The sequence below is a fragment of the Ambystoma mexicanum genome, chromosome 6q (assembly GCF_040938575.1).
Source record: "Ambystoma mexicanum isolate Mex_15411 chromosome 6q, UKY_AmexF1_1, whole genome shotgun sequence".
In the NCBI taxonomy this organism is placed as follows: domain Eukaryota; kingdom Metazoa; phylum Chordata; class Amphibia; order Caudata; family Ambystomatidae; genus Ambystoma; species Ambystoma mexicanum.
Genome location: NC_090937.1, coordinates 347747980 through 347773960, shown reverse-complemented (window position 1 = coordinate 347773960; position 25981 = coordinate 347747980). Strand labels below are relative to the sequence as shown.

At 43.9% G+C, this 25981-nt stretch overlaps 1 protein-coding gene across 3 annotated transcripts in view; it reads left to right on the top strand.

The window, feature by feature from the left end:
* The window catches only part of FKTN (fukutin), a 534769-nt gene that overhangs the window by 163822 nt on the left and 344966 nt on the right, over positions 1-25981 (top strand). For all 3 annotated transcript variants that reach the window (XM_069630830.1, XM_069630831.1, XM_069630832.1), the window contains one exon: positions 3987-4264. In XM_069630830.1, coding sequence (XP_069486931.1) covers positions 3987-4264 — 278 coding nt within the window. The remainder of the gene's footprint in view (positions 1-3986; positions 4265-25981) is intronic.

Sequence of the window (25981 nt, the reverse complement as noted above, 5' to 3'; positions counted from 1 at the left end):
TTGTTGTTGTTTTTTTAAAGTTGGGGAAACCCATCATCATAGATAGAGATATAGTTGAGGCCTTTTTTTCTTTAAAAAACTTGTTGAACCATGTGTTCTTGTCCCTCTCCTATGTCTGACTTACGACAGAAGTAATTTCACCTTTCTAGAGGGCACTAGCGAGGCCTTGTTTAGACTAGTATGAACAGTTCTTGTCCCCCCCACAGTATAAATGATGTTGGTGAAGTGACACTAATATGTTAAATGTATAAAGATGTGAGCTCTATTCAGAGGTGCACCCAGCTGTCGACATTACTTCCATTCAAAAAATAGAGAAGGTGCTTGACTGGTCTGTCCAGGTACAGAAATTGGTCACATCAAGAGTTAGCGTGGAACTGGATTGAAATAAAAAGTTTAGGGTTCTCAAAGGCTACATCACATTAGTGAATCAGACTTGTATTTTATTAGGGTATTTATTGAGCAGCGACCTAGTTTCGGGAAGCAATGGAGTGCCTTACAATCATAGGGTGAAGGACCCATTTAGGGAACCAGAGAAAACACGGAGTGGGTAGCAAACAGGGGAGGGTGTGCATGGGCTGTTTGGTAGCAGGGGATCGACAAGCAATTGTACATTATGGACTGTGCAACAATGAAATGGGCTTCATTCATATGTGAAACTTGCTAACTCTGTCAAATATTTTGTAGCCAGGTGTCATTTTTAGGTACTGCGTTTTTACCAGAAACTTTAGGGAGTGCTGACACAAGTTTGTTCTTGCCAAGCTATTTAAATTGAAGTATTTTATTATTTTTCAAAATAATTTGCTATGGTTGCTTAGGGGTGTCACGGTATTGGTTTCATGGCGCTATGATAACCTTCTTGCCAAATAACGGTATATCATGGTTATCGCGGTATAGCAGGTGGAGTTAACTAATCTTAACAAATATTTTCTTAAAGGTCATAAATTGTCAGCATTTTGAAACTTGTCTCTGAACATTTTTAGGTGATCCTCCAGGAATCGAAGGCGGCTGCAGATTTGGTCTTTTATGGCGCTCACTCATTGATCACCTTGAATGAAAGAGTGACTAGTGGAAGTGTTAAAATGCCCATTTTGAGCAATGAGCTTGCTGCTCAGTGACAGGTCATCGCTTAGAAAATCGGCCTCGACCTGCATTATTTTGGAACCACATGGCATGGGCATCATGACCCCTTGCTGTGATCAGTCATAAAAGTTTATGTTGATAACGCTTTTTCCCATTAAAGGGAGAAAATTCACTTGTGAGGTCTGAAAGCCCATGTCATTGTGTTTCTTTTGTCAAAATGTCATAGCCAACACACACTCGCTGAAAGGTTGCATATTGATCAAATCACTATAGCTTGTTTACCATCTGCCTGGTGTATTTTAAAGGTCTGATATTGGAGTCACCACTGACCATGAAATCCTAACAGGACAGCGTTCAGTGGGCGCTGTTGATTTCTTTCATTACATGTTCATTTACCGTCTTAAAGATAGTGGCACAAAAACATTTTGAAAATGACAAAGTTAAAATACATATCGGCACAAATATGGCCTAGACCACCACCTCACCACAGCCCTATCATTACCATTTTCCCCAGGTCTGCGCGCATTAGGACCCTTGTCATGCGAGTTGAGACGGAGGAATGCTTTCATGGGTGGTGTCACAAATCGAGGATAGACCCGAGAAATATCTCACCTCCATTGCTCTGGATTTAATGTAGAATCTGTCCTGCCTGCTTGAGTCCAGTGCCATATGCCGAAGGCAGGTAAAGGATCAAGCGAAGCAACAACTCTAGTGCCAATGTACTTATCTACAGGGAGGACAGTGGGGGAGGGGGTGGTTTATAAACTAGCACAAAGCACTGATAGGCCCAGTGTTCATACAGTCTACAGAGCTAACGTTTTTTGTGGACATGCATTAGAAGGGCATCCAGTTCATTCCCCCCTTTTGAATTCTGTGATGTGTAGTTCCCCATCTTTCAAATTGGTGCCAAAACTACAAATCGGCTGATCTTTAACACGACTACTGATCACAGAGAAAGAGCGGTCACAGAATCAAAGCTGCATTTACTAATGTGGCCTCACTTTCCCTATGCTCTTGTCTGCCAAACAAGCCCCCCTTGGCAGACGCCACATCCCACAGTGCAAGATCTCTGTAATGAAGTGAATGATCTGACCATTGGGAGCTCTGGAGTGGCCCAGCATCACAGCAAGCAGAGGAGAATAGGATGATTTCACCAGGGTCACCAGGGAGTGAATGAGTTGATTGACAGTGATTCGGAGCCAATAGGTCGAGGGGAAGAAAGAAAGGTGTCTTTCTCTAATTCTGGCGTTGATGTTGGTTGTTTTTGAACAGGGACCGAATCCAGAGGAAGAGGAACCGTCATATGAATGGGCGTACTGAAAGGCCCTAAGTAAATCCCGTTGAAAAGGAGTTGATCTGGCACCTATTGTGCCGTTATTGATGAGGAGGAAGCCCGTTGGCCGAAATCCGCAAGTTGAGAAGACACGGGTCGTGTCCTGTTATAAGAAGTGTGAGCGTGTGAGACGAAACGCCTCACCGTGTAAAGGCGAAGAGGGAGACTCGCAGCTCGTCTCGGCCCCCTCCGTTGTGTGGGAGGAGTTCGGAGGCGAAATCCTGATGACGAGCGGTTGGCCGGGGAAACCCCGAGAAGACGCGACGCTATGCGTAAGAAAACAGCTGATGTGCTGCTGATCAAGAGAGTGAATGACAGAGGAGCCGGAGAGTCGTTCCACGGCGTTGCAGCGGCTGATCGAGGGGAGAGGTGTAATCCGGAAGGGAATTACCGTAGCTGCCGAGGATCTCGTACGAAGGAAAGTGCAGCGGAATGACAGACGGTGAGCCGCTCAGTGTATGGGGAGAGGCCCTGTAACGAAATTCCTTAGACTATCCGTTCCCGTACACAGTGGCCAAAAGGGGGAACTGCAGCCATACTAAAGTATAAACTGGGGACAGCTGGGGAACTAGGATCCCGTGTGAGACGTCCAGCATACCCTGCAATATACTATAAGGGAGAGCATCTTCTTCCCCATCTCTGCAAAGACACTCAATATTAAGAAGGGGGAAATGAACAGAGATAAGTGGGGAATGAGCAAAGAACATATCTGAGGGCAGAGACTGTAAAGATCGTTTTTTAACACAAAGTGGAGAAAGATTGGCAAAAGAGGATAGATCTCCTTCCTAAAAGAAAATCCTTAAGCTAGGGTATCCAAGAAAACCTTTCAACAGGATAACTCGCCACCTACCACAGATTCCTACGCAGAATCCTTACTTCTGATGAGACTTTTATTCACTTCATGTTAGGAGTTTTCTGAATAAAAAAAACCTGTTTAATTAACCAAACGGCCTCATGAGTGTTTATCCCTCCCGCTAAGTTGTGACAGTGGACATGCATTAGAAGGGCATCCAGTTCATTCCCCCCTTTTGAATTCTGGGATGTGTAGTTTACCATCTTTCAAATTGGTGCCAAAACTACAAATCGGCTGATCTTTAACACGACTCTACTGATCACAGAGAAAGAGCGGTCACAGAATCAAAGCTGCATTTACTAATGTGGCCTCACTTTCCCTATGCTCTTGTCTGCCAAACAAGCCCCCCTTGGCAGACGCCACATCCCACAGTGCAAGATCCAGACTGTGCAGCACTTGCTTACTGCAGCCTTTCCAAATCAGATTGAAAAGCTCACTTAATAGCTACAGGCCCTAAAACGGTATACCGGTATAAATAACGTGACAGTTATTATAGTTCAATTAAGCTGTTCACAGTATCTATAACGGTATACCGTTATACCATTACACCCATAGTTGCAATAGAGTACTCTTGGGTGTAATGAGTCACAAGATCTGCAAACAAAAGTATTGTGTATACTTAAATCTCAAATTGCTATCCTGTTAGCTTGTGCCATCTTTATTCTCTAATGTGTTTATATAATTTGGTGGTAAATCCTGAATTTGCGTTTTTTGCACTAGGTTAGCCTATTCCAGACTGCTGAGAAAATGGGTTTCCAGTGGCTGGAGATCCGGGGGAAAGACCCACGCCTGGAAGGGATGGATGACCTTTCGGGGACTGAAATCCCCTTGCACTACATCTTCAAGCTGACTGCTCACACCATCCATGTGGTTGTCTTTTACGAGCGGAGTGGTAACTACCTGTGGCATGGCCCATTGCGTCTCAAACAGCATATGGACAGAAAGTTTGTACATTTCCGCAAGCTGCAGTATGGCCGCTATCCTGGAGCCTTTGACAAGTAAGATTTAGATACAACAATGTATGGTCGTGCGTCCCAGAAGTCACTTTCTGGCAATTGGAGATTACATTTACCGATGTTTTCTGTTCTATCCTTACATTCATATTCAATGTTCTAAGGTGCCCTCCTCACACAAGGAAAATTTTAAACCACACTAAAGTTAACGAGTAAGGCATCTCAAACACCTGCTACAAAGGATCTCCAGTTTCAGCATCTAATCTAACACACTTCAAAAGTTGGCTGAACTTATGCATTTTCTTTGGTACCTTACTGTGGAATGTGTAAGGAAGGCATAGAATCAAACAGTAATACAGACACAAGTGATCACAGTTCAAGGGTGTTTATTGAACTTCAATTGGGTTTGAAAAACACTTATTTAGTTCTAAATCTAAAGATGGGAGTGAGCTACGACCATCAAATAATAACTCAGTCCTAGTCTGTCAAAGTAAAGGGCCTATACTAATAAACATATTGCCTATACTTCCTTCTAATAACAAATAGTGTGGGAAACCATGTTGTGCAAAAGAAACGTGTTCACAAAACGATATGTCTGGATATTCAAGCCGTTGGCTTCCCTTGCCCACGTTTTCAGCAGGGGATAAGGCAGCAAACTCGAGTTTAGCACACACTCTGGCTTCTCGAGGGTGCAGTTCAAGACTTCAACATCAGGGACTTCTGTGCTAAAGCCTCTGCCATTCAAAGTCTCTTATTTCAGAGGGCCTGATGCAAAACAACAAAACATTAAAGTTCCTTTCTTCACAATATTTTCACTTATACAACTTCTCGGGTGATTTACTGTTGACCCCGGGTTCCCCTCTGCTGGGCCAAGACCCACTTTAACACAAACTCTTCAACTGGTCTCCGTCTGCCGGGTTCGTCCCCGGGTATCTCTGACACACAATACAGGATTCTTCAGCCTGGTTTTCTGGTCTTACGCTTTCTATTCTCTAGATCTCTGGAAAGTAATGGTTCCTTGTCAAAAAGGTCAAGGGAATTTCCCTCCTTGCAATCCCCTTCGGTTTTGCCCTCTTTCCTCCTGTTCAGCCAACGTCTCGAAACTGCTGTTTCCTCGTGTGCTTTGCCCCGCTCAGAGTGTGCTCTAGTGCTCCGCCTTTTGTCCGTGTGGGGAAGTGTAATGGAAGTAAGGTGTGTGTGATGGTCAGTAATTGTCTGACCTCGCCTGACCATTGTATTGGGACACGTCAGGTATACTGCTTGGGTGTTTTCTCTCATAGCGGGCATAGTGCAAAATTGTTTGTGTTGTAAAAGGGGTGCGGGGGGTTGATTTCCTAAATATCCTAACTGGTAGGATGAGGTAAAGGTTTTACAAGGAAGGGGTGATACCGCGCCTCGACATCCACTGTCCCACTCCCCGAAGACCCCCCCCGCCCCCCAACCCAAGTGATCCTCCCGCACTGGTCCACCCCCAGGAACTGGATGCAAACGTGATGGCTGTGTCCTGGCCACCTGGATGACAGATCCCAAGGGACTAGTGGGTGAGAAACCTGGTTTCTCACAAATGACAAAAACACGTATTAATAACAGCCTGTAGTACAAGACTTTATTTTTCTGATGTTGAGTGGAATATCATGTTTTACACTATCGATTTCCAAAGTAATTGTGGTGTTGTCAAAAGTTCTTATTGTTTGAATAGCCAACAAATGCTCACACATGCAATTGCTGATTCACGTTCAAAGCCTCATATATAAAAAGTAAAAGATAACCAGATAATATATTCCTGTAAGGGATCCTATGGTGCCACAGCCTAATTGTAGTATTTAATTGTTAGGTAGAATCCTGTGCAGTTCCCTTGGGGAACACTGCAAAAACATTAAGACTACAGGAGTAAGGAGTAAACCCAATTGGTAGCAGTCTGCACCACCCAGATTTACCTGGTAGCTGTGGCTGAGCAGTCAAGACTTCTCTCAAGAAGAGTAGGGCAGTATGCAGAGTATACACAATATGGCCAAAACACAGTAGAGCAAACAAACACTGACCAGAGCTTTGTATAAAAAGTATATAATTATTTATTTAAAACACACTTTATGGCATATACTAGCACTCTCAATCAAAAGCAAATTAAAACACAGTCAGGTAAAGTATGCACACCTCCCTTAATAGTTATCAGACAAGTCAGGGTTAAAACACTACTATTTGTTAGAACAGATGTGGGCGCTCAACCAAGATGGCACTCTGATAATGTAGTTAAAGGGAGAGAAAAAGGCAGAGCATAAGAATAAAACAGTGCCCAACACTTTTAGGAATTCAGAGCAGGGGGAGAAAGGCAGGTTATACTGTAGAGCCAGAGTTCATAGGCCAGGCCCACTTTAAATGGAGCAAAGCGAAATGTGCCCAGGATCACACAGTTTAAGGTGCACTGAAAGTCTTTGCGGTGTGTTCAAAAGAGGTTGGGAAGATTCAAAAGATATAGTTAGAGGGCCAGGAGCCAACCCAGTTTAGAAGCCAAGGATTTAAGGGTCACCTTTAGCAATCTGTAGAAGGGGAGGCCAGGCAGGACAGAGTACCTTAAAGAGAAAGGAAGCTCCAGCGGGGGCAGTTGTTCCTGGCAGTGGTTGAAGTTCATGGTTCCGACCAAGGCAAGAGAAGATCTCGCCGAGGAGGGAACGTGGAGTCGTTGCACTGCACAGGGATGAAACCAGCCGCAGAGTTCCCGTTTAAAAGGTGCAGTCCTTTTATTCATGGTCAAAAGTGGTGAGCTTGGCTATCTGGCCGCCGGGGTGCTTGGCACAGGCGATTCGACCAAGAGACGTCTTTGGAAGGCGAAAAGGGCGAACTGGTTGATCCCACAAGCTCAGGGGAAGAAGACTCGTCCAGTAGAAGATCTTCTCTTGTCGTCGATAAAGTGGTGAGGTAGTTGCAGCAGGGCTTCACCGGTGTCGTCGTCGTTGCAGATGGCTCAACTTCTTCTCTCTTCGGATTCTTTGGTCCTGTGGTGACTTCTGAAGTTCCAGTCCCAAAGGCCCTGCTTTTATGCAGAAAAACCCCCATTCATCAGCCTAGCTGTCAATCACACATGCTAAGTGGTGAGCCGGGCGGCTCACCACTGGGCCAATCAGAGTAGAGTGCGACTTGGGTTGCTAAGGCAACGGAGTCCAGGGTGCCAATTCCCCCCTCCACCCTTCCTGTGGAACCCAGACAGAGTGGCACCATTTGGAGGGCTTCTGTGGAGAAGCCCGCCAAAATAGTGGATCAAAGGGCTCGACCATGGTCAGAGTTACAGAGACGGACACAAACGCCATTTTAGAATCGAGTTCTGGCAAAAAGAACCAACCGGTGATTTAATATTAAATAAATAAACTGGCGGTATCTTTAACATTGCACCAAAAAGTGGTGCGTTTAAAATCAATGGGAAAATCCCATAGAGAATATTCCGGTGGAATATTTTGCGTGGTAACCACTGCCACCAGCCAGAAACTCGGGGGACGGGATAGTGCCCCCTCGAAAACAGGCCGAGGGGCAATCAAATTACCCCTTACCAGCACTTCCACAATATGATGGTTTGTACAGGTTCTGTTCACAATTTTGGACTAGTAAAGCCAATGGTGACTTTACATGCCCTTGGAGACAGTAGTCAGTCCCAGGGTGTGGCGTCTGTTTGGGGGTCACTGTGACACTGTACTGATGGTGCTGTCTACTACACATACAGAAAAACAGATGATACCCTCTGGAGTAAAAAGAAACCCCATAGCCCATAAGCACATAACAAGTCAAAGACTTACCTCAAATCATGCCTAAGAGTGGGAGTAAAAGAGTCTCACTCTTAGCAGGAGAAAAAAACAAACCCCAAAAATTCCGCAAAGCTGCTGGGGGACTCACTAGGTTTGGGAAATTAGCCTTATAAGAGAATTCTCCCTAACATTAATGTATTTGGTTCGACATTTGCTCTTCTAAAACCTTTTCAAGACTTCTTCTTAGAATTTGCTTTTTTGCTCCAAGGTTATTTATTCAATGCATATTTACCTGTTGCTACAGTTATGCATGCTAAAACAAAATGTCGAAGTGAGCGACTGAGGTCGAGGCTAGCAGAATTGGGGGTGAGAGGTATGGGGAGTGCAGGGGACCAAGGCAAGGGAAGCAGAGAAACATAGGTAAGGCGTGCTGCAAGGAAAGTGGTGGTAGAGGTGTGTAGTATAGTGGGGGGGGGTCCTCCCATTAAGGATTTGGCAGAGGCAGTGAGCAGTATTGTTGGAATGGCTGAATGCCAAAAAGGCAGCTAGCGTAATGATTTGGGCACCAATGTGCAAATTTGATGTTTGGAATGGAGCGATGAATGGAGCGATGACAAAGCATGCATCAATCGTTTATTTGTCATGGGAGAAAGTCCGGCTTTTAACCAGGTGTGAGGAAAACATGTAGAACCGTTTGACACCATAAAATAGAAGACACGTAGGGGCTTATTGCCAGACGGGCATGATACCGAACACTTTATTTCTCTACATGGCCTAGGGCACATATAAATAAAAAATAAATTGAACCTCACTAGTGATGTGTGTTCTAAAGACAGTACATCTTTTGCAGATGTATAACTAGAAATGAAAGGGAAGCACAAGGGAAGAGGAAATGTCAATAGGAACAGGCATCAGGAACGAACAGGTGTCGGTAGTGCCAAGGTGCCTTGACTCCAACCTACTAGCCCATGTAACACAGGAAGATGTGGATTATTTCCCACCGGAAGAATTTAAGATAAGGTTGAAGGTGCCTGGGAAGACTACCCCATGGATTCCACAGCGGATTAGAAACAACCCTTATTTCCCCCGCAACATAGGGCCCGTGTAATTACAAGCAGTAATGAGGTGGATGTCCACAAAGCTCACAAACAACCGTCAACGAGCAGCAGCTCCCAAAGTAAGTGTGGCACGGGTGGGGAGTAGAGCAATTATTCTACTCCGGAAAACCCTGGCACTCAACATTTCCTTGCCTCCCAAATGTGAACATTAGCCTGCGTCGCATCTAGATAGGATTGTGAATGTTAGCAATGCCGCACGGACATTAGCCTGTGCCAGACCCAAACAGGATTGTGAATGTTAAGCTGTCCATCTTTTAGAGAGAAATGTGAACATTAGCCTGCGCCGCGTCTAGATAGGAATGTAAACGTTAACAATGCCGCACTTGGTTTCAGTTGTGAACATTAGCCTGCGCCAGACCTAGTCAGCAATGTGAATGTTAAGCTGGCCATCATTTTATTAGCCTATGCCAGGCTAGAACGCAGCTAGCCGAGCACATTCCGGCCTATTTGCTCGCATATGAGTCCTTTTAGGCCTAACGCAGCCAGAGCCCAGTCTGGGTGTCCACCCATCAGACTGCATACATCCAACTGATATGTTCAGCACCACACCTAACACTAGGATGCAACTACCATCCGGCAATTCCATCAGCTGCACAGGTATCTGTTGCACCCACGCACCCTACAACACTGTCTCTCTCTCTCTCTCTCTCTCTACTGACTAGAACTACGGGTCCCGAGGGCGTTCAACCTACCATCGTTTTGAGGTCATACCAATGATATATAGAGCGCTATATAAATGCCAAGTAACATAACATAACAAACAAGGAGGACAAGGAACACGTTTTTTTTAGTTATGAGTAGAGTATACAGCTATCTCACATTGTATCCCTGTAATGTAGTATCTGAGCAAGCAAGCAGCAGGTGATGTAGCACATCCACTTCAGAATCTGAGGTGCCTACAGATGGAGAGCAGGTGCAAACATGCTATGGGGAAGAAGATGGTTAGTATCACAGCACACATTATACACATTACAACGCCATTTCGTTACTACGGTGTATGATGGAGTGAAATGGGAGGGTATGCAACAGTTAAAAAAAAAAATGCTGCATGAGATCGTCAAGGCAGGTGCACAGGCAATATTGTGTAAAGGACAACTTGCCTCAAGTACGGCAATCAAAAGCAGCATTGGCGCACTGGACTAAAGGCACGCAAACTACAACAACTGTTATGAAGAGGTACGGCTAGCTGTGGTAACGGGCTTTCACCCAGAGACTGAAGCCACTGTGATCAACATGCCCTTTGGAGGTTAGAACCTCTTTGACAAAGAAGTTGGCGAGGCGTTGGAGAAATCAAAATAGAATGAAGTGATGCACTCACTAGGGGCATTCCACCAGACTTTTTTGGAGAAGGGAAGTGCCCTTGGCTAGAAGACGGTATAGGAATCCGCTGACTCCAAGCAACCAGCAGTTTTGTCAGACCATCATAGCCTGCAATGCACATGGCCGCACAGCCAACAAGCTGGCCAAGGCAATGTTTTTTTTAAACATTATTTTGTATTTTTTAAAAGGGGGTTTTTTTCGGTTCGTGTTTTTCAAACCTTTTGCCTTTAGCATTACATTCGTAGTAAAAAAGCACACAAAGTACAAGAGCTTATTTCAATTAGTGACAATGAAACAAACATTATTACAAATGTGACCAAAGTGGATAGACTCAAAAAAATAAATAAAAATAAAAACAAGCAAAACAGAATCGTTTGTACTTCAATTCACACAATATCTCCAAAATCATCATTTCACAGAATTGTCGATATTAGAGGCATTGATTTTCTTAAAAATTGCTAACAAAAGTTTCACCAGAGCCAGTGTTAATCGGAGTCGTTGTCCTCTTAACCGTTCAAGCCACCATTCGTCAATTGTTTGATACGGAAATTTACAGGTAATCTCCACCATTAGTTGCGTTCTTGTTGTGTCAATTTCTGGTCAGAATAAAACCAGATGTTTCAGTGATTCTGTTGTGTCATCTTGTTGACATAATCTGCATTTTTGAAGATGTTTAAATTTTGCATTGATTATTTCTCTGGTAGGAAACAAGTTCAACCTGAACCTCAGGTATTGATCCCCATACAGCGTGTTTGGAAAGATTTCCAAGTATTTTGGTAAGGTGTTCAGTTTTCTTCCTTCAATGAACGATTTCCTGTATAATTTCAGGTTATATCTTTCTGTTTGTGTTTTGATCCAGTCCTGAATATAGAGTTTCTTCTTGATTTTATCAGGGTTTTTCCATTAGGGTCTGCCTAGATTCGCCTATGTCTGCAAGAATAGCGAGACATAGTGTTTTCCATTCAGACAATGTTTGATTATGGCCCTTGTTGAGTTCATTACATAGTGGTTGAAAGTCGCTGTTTCGGGGTGGATCGACACATTTGCGGAATAGTGCCAACGATTTCCAAGTTATTAATTGGCTGAAGTGCAAGGAGAAGTGTTTCTACGGTGTTCCTCGGTGGACGCGGTGGAGAGGCTTAACTACCTACTGAGGAACTAGCGGGTAGCAACGGACCCGGCGGGGATAAAGACATCAAGTAAGAGAGGGGGTTATGAAAAGTGGGGGAGGTGTGCACGTGATACAGCGCTCACAGAAAATGAAGAAGTAAAGGTAAACTATAGAAAAAGCAGCTGGACGGACAAGCGGCTATTATTCACTCTGCACTTACATTTACTTGCCTTCCTAGTGAACGGATAGGTGAACAAACATACACAGGGCACACTGAATCAGTTCACAGCGGACCCTGTTCAGACGCCGGAGGAATAAGGGTCGAGGACAACAGCACGCCAACTGACCGCTTGGAACGTAGTGAGTGTGCTGTGAGTGTAAGGGAAGCTTCTTGCTAGCTTCTCGATAGGGTCTTCGTTTGTTTTCTTTTAGTCCTCTGAGTGAACACTGTAGCTGAAAAAACATGGAGGGGCTATAATAGGCTAATACCCCCGAGACAAAGTTTACTGGGTTAAAAAAGAAGAGAAGCAGCAGGATTTAGCACAGCAGAGACTGGACCCTTTGATCTGCTGGGCAATTGAATTTAGCCTTATCGAAGTATGGATGGATGACTGCATTTTGGAAGCAATGACGGGAGGAGTTGGGAACAAGTACGACAATGGGCATTACGAAAGCTACAGACAAAAGGGACAATAGGGAGGACGAGGAGGAGATTAAAATCTGTTCCGAAATTGACTTCTCCTTAGACAATATGATCCCGGTCCAGTCCAAGGCCCCTCTAGTAGTTAAAGGCTTTCCACTGACCCCTACAGTTGAAATATTTAATAGAACTGCTTCACACTAGAATATTCTCCAGAAAGACCTGGTTTCTGAAGATCAGGTCTTGGCAGATGGTTCAGTAGCCATAAATAGCAGGACAGATACCACAGTGGAAAAGAGAAAAACACTCAGTGTTAACTCTGAGTGTACTATGGGATCCACTGATGATGCTCCATTGGGGGCTGCACCTCCAACAAACTCAAAGTCCTCTACTTACAAAACTTCACCCCACAATCACATGTACACCTTTGGACTTAAGGCAAGAAAAGCCTTGTGTAATCTCCACGCCCAGGCTCCTTCAATAAGTGCATGGAAACCCTGGCGAATAACCCCTGCGGTGCTGGAAGGGAACCAATGCTTCCACTACAACAGGAAGGATTTACCACACGGGCGGGAAGATCAAACACTAAAGGATGGGTTGACTGAGTGGAAACAACCAGAGGGCTCTCGAGCTATTGCCTCCCGTGAAGCCTCCATATTGGAAGACAACAGCACACGCCCAAGGGAGATAGCTGCCACTGGAAGACTGGGACAGATTGGTATTCCTGGTGATTTGTCAACAGGAGTGGCTCTTAGGGAAACTTTATCAGTACAAACTGCCCTATCAGTAAATAATGGGGAAAATGAGCAGCACCAAACTGACCTTGCTCCACCAAAGAGGAAGACACACTCCATTAAGCGTCAACCGACTTTTACAGAAGAAGTTCCATCTTACTCACTAGATGAGGATCTGTTAATGGACTTAATAGCTTCCCAAGTGGAAAAACGCAAGGACGAATTGAACAACTCAAACTCAATTGACCCAAAATTGATTACAGCCTTTACCGTAACATTGGCTCCCTTTATGAAGCTGATGGAGTCCCAAATGAACAAGTTAGAGACCAAACCACAGTCATTGCAATGTTGCATAGTAAGATTTACGTGGCAGGATTCATTACTGCGATCAAAACCACTTTAGACACAAATAAAGATCAAGCCACTAACATAAAATGTATATTGGAGCCTATTATCCTGGATAAAGAAAGGTGATCTGAACGATTCTTTTTGAATTCACACTTACAAAATCCCCTAGTTTGTGAGAATAAAAACCAGGGCTCTGCCATGCTGCGGAGGCCATTGATGGGCGACAATATAGGGCACAAGAAGTCCCAGGAAGTGAACAGCATTGCTTCCAACCTCGACAAACAGGATGATATAAAAGTAGTGGTCATGGATGAAATTGGGGAGGAGAGCACCAAAATACTCCCCAATGTGTCGATGCTGGCATAAAAACAAGAGACTGACAGACCCTTGACTGAAGTGGACAAGAGTGAAGATAATTTGCCTACTCCCCAGGCGTCGCCAAAGAAATTTCACATTTTTAGTAAACTAGGAGAGGGGGACAAAGACACAACTAAGATCTTGGATTCCCTGCAGACTAAGAGACTGGCATTTAGGAAGAAATTGGGACAGAAAAAAAAGAGGTGCCAAAGAAATACAACAACAAACAACCTTGACAAAAAGTAGGGCAAAGGCAGTCCCGGGTAAGCAGGATTTAAAAAAAGAAATCTAGGCCCATAGTTTGCAACATTACTACACCGGAAGAACTGGAGATCTTTGATAGAACATCAAATAAGATAACGGAAAGTAATAGGGCCATAGATGCCCAGACTGGGGCTGAACAGCTCATTACTAAACCTCAAACTCAAGATCACGGAACGACACAAGAGGACAATATTGACGAAGTGCTACTCAACGTACTCTGATGAAATAAAAGTAGTTGGTTCAAATACTCCCGAGTTACATCATCGGAACAGAGATTTTGAAAGAAGACACCAGAACGAGGAAATAGAGGGGCAGTCCTCGGAAATTGAAGAGGAGCTCGGGCCGGTAAACCTAAATTCCGTTATCACTAAAAAAAAAGTCAGTAAGATTTACAGGCAATGAAAGGTCCGTGTCATCAAAAGACTATTTAAAAGAACGTGACCTGAATGTCCCCTCTTCTACAAGATCTTCTCCTGTAAGGGGTATGGATAACCTGGATCTGGAATGACTGGCAATTGAAGAATATAAAAATTGGGACCAGAAAAGAAAAGGCACCAGGACAAGGAACGAAGTCATCCAAACACCTGGATGGAGGCAAGTAACAAAGGTGAACAACAACATTAAAATCACACGGACGATTGAGAAATGTGATAATACACTTGCCTCTCGTTTTCTTCTAGAAAGGGTTCTAAAAATCAACGACCATTTAATCTTGAATCGAACCAACGTCGTGAGACTTTTGGGTACAGTGGATGAACTTGGGTACATCCAATCAAGAGACTTACTTTGGATAGAATTTCCCGAGGAAACGCATCTAGACAAACTTTGTGGGGGACGACAAATGGATGGACAAGCCCCCCCTTGAGGTGGCGCTCGCAAGTCGACTTGGAAGTAAGACAAAAAACTCAAACAAACGAGCTGGGCTAGCAATGATACACAAAGGGAAGACTGAAGCTGGCTTGCAAGGACTCTAGCCACTAAATCATAATGTTCACAGAGTGCAGATGCCTTCCTGTTTGAAAAATTGACTATTTGTTCTTGCAACACTAGGGGTTTTATGCACCTCTTTGGACAAAGGGATTTAGAATTCGAGAAATATGATCTGCTGTGTTTCCAGGAAACCTGGTTTACTGCTGATCCAACCTTGGAGGGGTACAACATTTTCTTGAATCCAGCCACAAAAGAGATGAAGGGGAGACCAATGGCGGGTCTTGTCATCGCCAATAAAAGAGTCAATGGATGGCCAAAGTGTTATCTTCAGAACCCGTCACCATTAGTCCAATTTGTGGTGTTGGAAAAGAAAATCTAATTTCACAAGTGGCACCTTTTTAATTTGCAACCTCTATTGGAATCCCGCCTCTCCGTTGGCAGCAAATCTACTTGACACTGTTACGAGTTGTATAGATGAGATCAGAGTGAATTACAACAATGTAGACATCTTGGTGTGTGGGGAGCTAAACATGGAATGTTTTAATTCCAGGAAGGAGCTGATAATACTCCAAACAAACATTAATTCTAAGATCTTAAAGAGGTCCTTTGTCTGAGAGAAGCTTTGGAAAAAAGAAATATTAACGTAATGAATGGCAGCACAAAGGGTGACATTCCACCAAAAGCGAAGTGGAAGAGAGGACACCAGTCCAAAATACTTAATGATTGTTTGCTTCAGAGACACTCCCAGGGCAAATGGGTCGCTTTTAAGTTGTTACCTCTGTAAACGGTGACCATAACTTGCTGGAGATGTTTGGGACGGAAGTGAGGGGACGATCAGGGGAAGCTGCACAAACGACCTACACACCATGTATTGAGGTGACGGCAGGCCTTAACCGGCTAGGAATCCCACCTGACGCCATTAGGTGACCGACTTGGTTGTTCGCATCGGACAACAGCAAAGTGGACCATGGTATTGAGACATTGCTGCTTCAGTTTCCCTTGGCACTTAAAGCATACCAGGTCAAGAAAGTTACAGGCCTGAAACAGGTCTGTACCAGACAACACATATATAACCAGGAGATTGCAGACCGGAAAAAGGCTCTGAAAAGACTCCGTCGGCTGCAGAAAAAAGGAAGCACACCGGATCTAAGCGAGGTTATAAGATATGAAAAACAATCTTTTAAGAACTGGCTCAAATTTTACTGGTACCGTCTCCTTCAATCGGATGGGGAGAAAATGCTGTACCTGTTAACCAACAAAAACACAGTGGAGATCTGGAAGCTATTGAACAAGTTTACTGCTCCACAGGATGCTATCCTTGAGAACTCGGTTTCATCCTCTACTTAGGAGAATCACTTTGCGGGCCTATTTTCCAGCTCAATAATTGAAGGTCACTGCATGGTAACACCTTCAAACTCAGACTGGAGTTTTGAATTTGACAATGAAGAGATCCTGTCACTAATAAAAAAAGCAAGTTCCTCTAGGGCGGCCGGCCCTGATGGCCTGACAAATGCCATATTAAAGGAGAACCCAGAGGGTTTATAGTCATAAAATCAAAAACCAAAATGTCGAAAGTCAAAAAATCGAAAACATAATGTTGAAAAAAAAGTCACATTTCTTTTTTTATTATGTTTTTTATTCAAAATGGGGGGGGGGTTCCCCCCCTCCCAAACCCGTTTATTTTATTTTTTTGCTTTTACCTTTTTTTTTTTTTTTTTTTACATGCGGGACCCAAATAATAAATATAAATAAAAAAATAAATCATTCGACTTTTTTGTTTTCGACATTATTTTTTTCGATTTCTGTGTAATATGACTTTTTTTTTTTTTTTTGATGTTATGACTGCACACCAACAATGGTCCGAGTTCATGGTCCTATTATTCTAAGAAATTAAATAGACCAAAAAAATTCTGAATTCTTTGCCTAAGTCAATAGTAATGCCAGTCTACAAAAAGGGCGATAGGTCAGATCCGACTAACTAAAGACCTATCGCCCTTTTGGATGTAGTGGGCAAACTGTTTTCAGCAATTCTCTTAAAACATCTTGATAAATGGTCGTCTACAAATAACCATCAAGATCAATGGCAGTCGGGTTTCAAAAAGGGGACGGGAACAGCACTGAATTTGTTCCTCATAAATTTGTTCAAATCCCGGGCAAAAGCGACTGGACATAATAAGATCTACATCGCTTCAATAGATCTGGCACACGCATTTGACTCTATGGATAGAAACCTGCTGCGGAAGAAGCTGAGAACTTGGGGTTGTCCGACTGACCTGAGAGAGGTTCTGGAGCAGTTACACTCAGGCACAACGATAAGAGTTTGGCTGGATAGGGCTGGAACATTGGCAAAAGAAATCCGGACCACTAAGGGGATTATACAAGGATGTCGTTTGGCTCCTGCAATTTTCAATGTATATACAACCGACGTAGAGGAGGCATTTGAGGATGTAAGATGCTTCCCACCAAACATTGCTGGAACACCAGTGGGAAGACTCCTCTATACGGATGACCTCTTGCTCCTTGACCAAACCGAGATAGGATTACAGCGACAACTGAATGCTTTGTCAACATACGTGGGAAGAAACGCATTGTCTATAAATCCCAAAAAATCCCAAATTCTGGATGTTGGTGATGCAAGGGGCTCTAGAGGTTTAAAGAGGAGTTGGAGCCTGCAAGGGGAGAAAATCCCAGAGGTACTGTCAATTCAGTACCTAGGTCTAACATTAAATACCAGCCTGGTCGACTCCCATGGAGAAGCCAATGTGACATTAATATAAAAAACCTGGCCACTCAGGCGAGAATAATCAACCGTAAATACAGTAAACTCTGCTTACTTTCGGTAATCAACTTTTACAAGTTAAAGGTGACGCCTATCCTTACTAATGGCTCGGAAGCCCAACTGCAATTTTCAGGGTCAGTTTGGTCTCAAGTGGAGGGATGTTTTTGGCTACGAGTTTTGAACATGCCCAAATCACTTCCAATAGAGCTGATAAGAAGAGAGATGGCACAGTCTCACTCTACACCATTATGGTGTGGAAATCACTGTCTTTTCTGAGAAAGTGTTTGATTCCCCCAGGAAAAGGGGGCTTTGAGGTACTGAATAAGGCCCTGTCTACCAACTGTGAAAAGTCTCTCAATGAATGGAGGAACATGTGTGGTGAAATCCTAAAAAGCATTGTGCTAAATGAGGAGCTGTTGATCGCAAACCTGGACCTTGTACCTTGTAAAGAGAAAATTGTTTGATCTGGATTGGATATCTACAGGGGAAAGAATTCACACTAAGAAAAGTGGCTAAGGGATAACCCGAGATAATAGGAAATGATATGAAATTCCCAGATATTTAACTAAATCCCCCTCACCAGTTTTGAGGCAAGAATTGGAGACTACGCTTTAACCTATATCCGACCAGGGAAGTGATGGAGAGACGGAAACCAGCACTGGTGCGCAACTACACTTGTCGGCTCTGTCAGGGGCCTCGGGAAACTCTTGCACACCTGGTAACAGAATGCAGAGAACTGACCGACTTGAGAACGAGGCACTTGAGCCCACTTTTTCTGCACTCAACGACATTTATTCCCAACGAACTTTGGGTTTATCTGAATCAGGGGAGGAGAACTACTGAAATGTTAGCATTATTATCTTTTGTTACAATTTTTTTTTTAATATAGTTAAGGAGGCTGCCTTAGTGCAATGAACTGATATACTGAGAATACTCTTTTCTTGGTCCTTTAATTGCGTTTCTTTTTTTTTTGCTGGAAAAATTGAAGTTATAATGGTGGGTTTTCTTTCTTTTTTCTTTTTATTTCTCCTTTTTTTTCTTTTTTCTTCTTTATCTAGTTTTATTTTTATTTTGGATTGATTAAAGCTAATATGCTTAAATAAATACAAAACATGATTGTGTTAATTGAAGTTAGGCCTAATTCCATGCGCAAGGCTTGGATTGGCATACTTCGCGGAAATCGCAGCACTCTTTTCCAGAATAAGCCTTCAATTATATCCAACTCTGGGAACTAAATGTGAACACAGTTTCTGCACCGTAGGTTAAGATGTGGATGACTTTGATCTGGTAGAAAGATATCAAAGGTCTCAGGGAGAATTCACAATAGCGTTTCAGTAGGATTCTGCCTTGGCTGGCAAAATGTGTTGCTTTGGCTCTTAATTGGTCCAGTCTAGGTTTGTCGCTCTTGCTGTTGTTAATGCACAATCCTATGTAAGTCGCAACTGAGAAATCACAGAACTGTGAGTTGCTGAAGTTATTTGCTGCTCAAGAGCAATATTCTTACAATCAATGATGTTATTATCAATCTGCTTCGGCTGCGTGCTCTTATGATTTTTGATCATTTGGACTGGTGTTGGTTCGTCCAGAGTAATTGTCATTAGCTTTATTTGCGGCTCGCCTTCCAATTCATTTACCACTATACTAGGTCTTTTGGTTAAACACGCAGTTACAGTATGTGAATTAATCTTTGCTTCGTCAATGCAAATTGTAGGTTTCAGTTGCTGTTCAGAGCCGATGTGGAGCAGCCCTACTGGTTTCTTGGTCCACATTGGTTTGTAGGTTTCATCATCAACTCGCTCCGAGTCTGACGAGTCAGGTTCGCACGTAGAGTCTTCAATGTGCGAGTCTTCTGAGTCAGACTTCCCTGATGTCGTGATGGATTAGGTGGACAAGTCCATTAAATTGGTGTCAACAATGTCAACAGATTGTATGGGCTCACTCGTCGTCGTGCTTGTTACCTGAGGTTTGTAAATTGTATCCATCCGAGTTGCCAGGGATATCCTGTGATTAGAACGAGGCAGTGTGATATTTTTAATGAATGTTTTGCTTCCATTCGATTTTTGCCTTGTTGCGGCTGGCAGGTTCTTGGCTTTCTTCCTTTGTATAATTACTTCAGAGGTTTTGGCTCTTTTCTGTGTACGTTTTTCCGCCTTTGTCACTTTGGAGGTTATTGTTATTCAGTTTGGTCTATTCGTAGCTGATTGATTAAATATTGGACACATAATCGGCCCTCCAGCTGCTTGTCTCATCTTTGCAAGCTCTTCATCATTTTGTTTTGGATTTTGAGTAAGATCTATTGGGTTAATGTTATTATGCAGATCGTTCAAATGTGCTACTATCCGTGTATCAGCTTGTAAATTCTTTAATGAATGAGAAAGCTTAGATTGTGATACTTGTGAATTAATTGTGGATGGAAGAGGCTTTAGTTGTGATACTTGTTCTAAGAGTGTGGCACTCGGTTGATTCATAGTGGGATTAATTATGGAGGGTTTTAGAGAGATAAACGGGTGATGATTTCAAGCTCAAATAGTAGATCTGTTTGTACTGCAATGGATGTCCCTTTCTTTTGTACCATAGAAGGAAGGGGCAATGTCTCTGTGAGTTATGGTGGACGTAACAATCGTTGTGCTTGTTTTTCCTTTATGATGGCGGTCTAAGATGGTATGTAGTAAAGTTGTGACTTTAGCTTTGCTTATGTCAATACTCTGTTGGACCCCACTTTCAAATCCTTCCACATGTATCATTTTTGAATGATGCATGGCTAAGACGGTTGTGTGGTCCTTTATCTGCTCGCCAATTTGTTCATACAGTTTCATAAATGGTGCTAGAATAGCTGTTAATGTCGAGATCAATATAAATTCACTATTGGCTGGTGGGTAATCTAGATTTGTTCCTTCCGTGAACATTTTTTCTTCTGTTTGGGTTGTTTTAGGGCAGTTGAGTTTGCCTTGCTTAGTCAGCGCCTTTTTAAGCTCCTGAATTGGAGGTTGGTTCAATGCCTTCGAACTACTTATCTTTGCCCTGTCAGGTTGATTAAGATCTGGAGGCGATCTGCATTGTGGGGCCGACTGTTAGGGAGAATTCTCTCTTTAGGCTGAATTTCCCAACCAAGTGAGTCCCCCAGCAGCTTTGTTGAATATCTGGAGTTTGTTTCTTTCTCCTGCCAAGAGTGAGACTTTTTCTTCCACTCTTGGACATGATTTATGGTGTTCCTTTGACTGTTAATGTGTTTTATGGGCTATGGGGTCCTTTACTCCATAGGGTCTCAGGTGTTTTTACTATGTGTGTTACACAGCACCCTCCGTGCCGTAACACGGGTGTCATAGTGACACCCCACCATAGACTTCATACCCTGGGACTGACTACTGTCTCCCAGGGCATGTAAAGTCACCATTGGCTTTACTAGTCCCAAATTATTAACAGAAACCAGTACAAACCATCATATTGTGGACGTACTGGTCGGGGCAATTCGATTGCCCCGGGGTCTGTTAGTCGAGGAGGCACGTCTCCGTCCCCCCTGATCGAGTTTTGGCTGGTGGCAGTGGAAACTACTTTTATATTCGACCGCGAATATTTCCCTATGGGATTTTCTCATTGTTCGAGGCTACCAACTTTAATTATTTAATTCTCATAGCCTCGAACATACCGCCGGTTTATTTATTTAATATTAATTTACCGGTTGGTATTTTTTTGCCAAGACTCGATTCTAAAGTGGCGTTTGTTTTCTCTTCTGTGACTCCAACCCAAGTCGAGCCCTTTGTTCCACTTTTTGGCGGGCTTCTCCACAGAAGCCTCCAAAAGTGGTCCCGCTCTGTCTGGGTACCACAGGGGGTGTGGGAGGGGGTTTAGGCACCCTGGACTGAGTTACCTTGGTAACTCAAGTCGCACTCTTGTGTGATTGGCCCAAGTGCTCACCACTTAGCATGTTTGATTGACAGCTAGGATGAGTGAATGGGGGTATGCTGCATAAAAGCAGGGCTTTGGGGACTGGAACTTCAGAAGTCGCCACAGGACCTGAGAATCCGACGAGGGAGAAGCTGAGCCGACCTACCACGACGACACCACCGGTGGAGCCCTGTGGAACCGACTCACCACTTCCCGACGAGAGAGAAGAACTCCCGGCTGGAGAGGCTTCTTCCCCTGACTGGTGGGCACAACCAGTTTACCTTCTTTCTTCGCACCCCAGACCGGTTTGTGGTCGAACTGCCTGTGCCAAGCACCCCGGCAGCCGGATAGCCACTCACCACTGAACCACAAATCAACAGACCGCTCCTTGTACCTGAGAAACTCCACGGCTGGTTTCTTCCCTGGCAGTGCAACGGACTCCTATCTTCCTCCCCGACGAGATCCTCTCTTCCCCCGGACGAAGCACCGACTTGCATCCGCTGCCAGGAACAACTGCCCCCGCACTGCCCCCGCTGGAGTGTCCTCATCACTTCAAGGTACCGTGTCCACCAGGCCTCCCTTTCTAAAGATTGCTACAAGGTAATAATAACTCCTTAACCTTCTGGACTAGGCTGGCCGCCTTGACCCTCTAACTGGTCCCTTTCTTTGATCCAACTCCTTTTTGGAACCGGTACAAGACTTTTGTGCACTGCAACCGTGTGACCTTGGACACATTTCGTTTGGATCCTCTTAAGCGGGTCCGGCCTACTGACTCTGAATTCCTAGTGTTACCTTGCCTTCCTCCCTTGTTGTGTTCGTGAAAAAGTGTTGGGATCTGTTTCAATGTATTCTCTGCTTTTCTCTCCCTTTTAAAACAAATTATTAGAGTGCTATCTGCGTTAAGCGCTCACCGCTGTCTGAAAATAAGTGGGGCTTTACTTAAGACTTGTCTAATATTCTTTGAAGGGAGTGTATATCTTTTAGTGGTCACTGAATAGTGTTTTTGAATTGCTTACTATTGGTGCCTGTGTGTTTTTCTAGATGTGGTTTTAAATAAATAATTATATCTCTTTTACACCAAGCCCTGGTCAGTGTTTACTTGTTCTATTGTGTTCTCTTGACCTATTGCAAATACTCTGTATACTGCCTAACTCTTCTTGAGGGAAGTCTGACTGCTCAGCCACAGCTACCAAGTGAATCTGTGTGGTACAGACTGCTACCAATTGGGTTTACTGCCAAACACCTGTAGTCCTAAATCTTTTGCAGTGGTCCCAGAGGGAACTGCACAGGTTTCTGCCTAACACCGACGAGGACCACCTTTCAAGGTGTGGTTTTGTTTTTGCAGGCCCCTGCTGGTGGGCCTCAATTTTTTGACGATTAGTGAATTCATCTCTGGACTCCATGCTAAATGATGATTCTAGGAGTAGTTGATCAGACATTTCTGAATAGCCATTATTAAAGTTGTTAGCGCTGTTGATTTTGTTAGAGGCGCCAACTTGCTCCATAGATATGGTCTGTTGAACCAGGACAGTGTTTTGTGGTACTGGTTGGGACTGCTTCCATTCAGCATTTTTATAATGGAAAATGTTTTCTGATACTGAATCTAATTGAGGTTTTAGACATTGGTTTCCACGAGTTGGAAATGTTAGGGCGTTTTGCAAAATATTTAGCTGCACGTTGTTCGTGGAATGAAATGTTGTGCTTTCTTTTAAGATCAAGTTTACTCGTTTGTTTAGCCTTTGAAATTGACCCTTCGGAAGTGGTGTTTGACACCGGTAAGGGCTCAGAACACAAACTAATTAGGCATTGATCTTGTGGTTGGCGGTCATTGCTGCCGGAGCAGGGAGTCTCAGAAAAAATTGCCTCTGTAGTGCACTGCACACCGGCAGCTTTGGTGTCCACTTCAACAGATGAGGCTGCAGCGACTGTGCCCCAGGCCCCGTGCTGCACGAAGTGCGGCACGATGGACGGCCTGGGGAGTTAGGCGCAGGGTGGGGGGAGCACAACAGGCAGGAAAACAAAAGGGAGGGGCAGCCGGAGCGGCGCCCCCACCCGCGGAGTACCTCAAAGACACACAAATAGGTGGAGGCAAGGTGGGAAAGTAACGGGGGGGGGGGGGGACAGGAAGAAGCACCGGCCCGCAATCAGCACAACAAAAGGCAGAAGGGGTATAAATACCCCAGAGAAGCAGGACCAAGTCACAACCAGGTTAGGAGCTCACCTCACTCGGGTAAGCTCCCAGGGCCTGGAGAAGGCGGTAAAGGATTCGTTTTCCACCCAACCCGCCCTACAAGAAAGGAAGGAAGGAGGAAAGCCGGAACAGGAACGCCGAGTACTTTTTTCACGGTACACGGTATAAGAAAAGTCGTAGGCGGCGGCACGTGTCCAGGAAAGGATGCCACAGGACAACGAAATGGAGGCTAAAGGAAGGGGGGCATCCCAACCCCTGGACACGAGGTGCCCAAAAAGTGTTAGCTACTGTACAGTTGTCATATCCAGTGTATAGCGTCATTTGTTGTATATAATAAACAGGCCTACGGCCACAATTTTTTCCACGCAAACAAACTGCACGCATTATCATTTCTGGGTCAGGGCATAGAACACCAGGACCAAGAGCAGGGGGGGAACCCACACTACTCAGCCTATGACAGCCGGGCCATCGTGGGTGCAGCTGCCGACACCCATTTTGCAGTGGGGGTCTGACGCCCCGGCAACGCAGCCACCATACAGATCATGGGCGCCCACAGCTTCCCGCGGACGCCCAGCTGCGGCCGCGGCCGTCCTGCTCTCCCGGGTCCAAGCATCTCTCTCCATCGGTGAGTTTAGTGTTGTGGTTGTTTTTTTTGGTGTGAAGTTTGAAGTTTTGTCCGCCAAATTCCAATCATTTCTGATTTCATCAGTGTTGATGAATGTCTCTGCGTGCGTACGCAAATGAAGTTGCTCATTGAAGTTAATTAGAGGTTGTAAGGTGTTAAAGTGTGAACAAGTTGATGCAATGATATCGACTTCAACAGTGAAAGGTGGTGGATTATTGCCAGGAATTTTAAATGTGGAGACCGCAGATAGTGAGTCTGTTGTGGGTGGCTTTTCCACGTTTTCCTCCACTGTATTTGAAGCGGATGGTCTATTATGTAAACAGGCGCCTGATGTGTCGCACTGTGCCACACACTGTACTTCGCACTGTTCATTACATACTGGTGTGACTCTTGGTATTTGTTCATCAGGAATGTTACATGGTCGTTTGTCCTCCGTTAAGGCTGGCTCAGCAGTGGGGGGTGGGGATTTGCTGCACTTGCCTCTAAATCAGCTGGCATCTTAGAGTGTGGGGTCAGGGGAGTCGGAGGTACGAGGATTTAATCAGTCAAACTCGTAAGGGAATTAGGTGGGACTCACCGCTCTGAGGTCTGCAAGACTGCTCAGCTCCGTCTGAGAACGCTTCGCATTATGGTAGCTTGTTTTAAACACCTCCTCTATGGTCAGCAGAAGCAAGAGTAGAAAGACTCAAATTCACAGTCACTAGTCTCTCCACTGCAAGACTGCCCACCTCTGTCCAGCTCTGTTCGCGGAAACGTAATTGCAAGTTAGGGATGAGGTAAGGTCCCTGCCTCTCCTCACAGGCTCCTTGGGTGTATATCCCCAAAGCCTCTGGTCAACCTAGAATGGTTGTTGAAGATGATATCCTTTTCCTTTGGCATTATCAACCTAATCCCTCTGTTTCAATTCTGTGGTCACTAGGTAATGTGTCTTTCCTCCAGGTTAAAAATCCACAAATAGTGGTTCCAAAATTGTTTTTATATCGCAGGCACGATCTCGATTGTGAGTATCTGCTTGCTAGGAAATCGGTTATAAGACGCAGAACATCTATCTTCAGAGTTTATTTTCCATTCAAAGTCTATTTGACTTCTATTTTAAATTTCCAGGTGGTTCTACAAAATAACACGAAATGTCTTTTTATTTTTTATTTGTTTGGTTTACAAAAAACCTTTAACAAAAAGATAAATGAACAACAAAGATGATTACACAATACATAACATTATAAAAACGGAATAATTGGTACATATTCACTTTAAAAAGATGAAATACAATTCATAAGCATATAAGATGAAATACAATTCATAAACATATAATTCATTCAAAACTTCCACCAGATTAGCAGCATCACATTTTCCCACCAAAATTGCTAAGGTAAATTACCTAAAATAGATTCAAATTACATAAATTCAGTCATAAAACCTGATTCTCCATACACAACCATGTCATAAAATTGCAGACAAACATGGCAGCATAATTTTAACCCAAATTCAAAGACTTCAGAAATGATGCAACTGCAATTCCATCTGAAATATTATGCATACCAATACATTGTCGCCATAGGGACACTGTTTCAAACCAGTCAATGGAGTACAATAACTTCCCCAACAGGACTGCCCCCTGTTCCTTTAAAGTGTCATACTTCAATAATAGGTACTTACTAGTTTCTAAAGTATCTTTCTCACCACAAAGGTGACATGCAACATCCGTTGGGGAAATAATTCTTCTTTT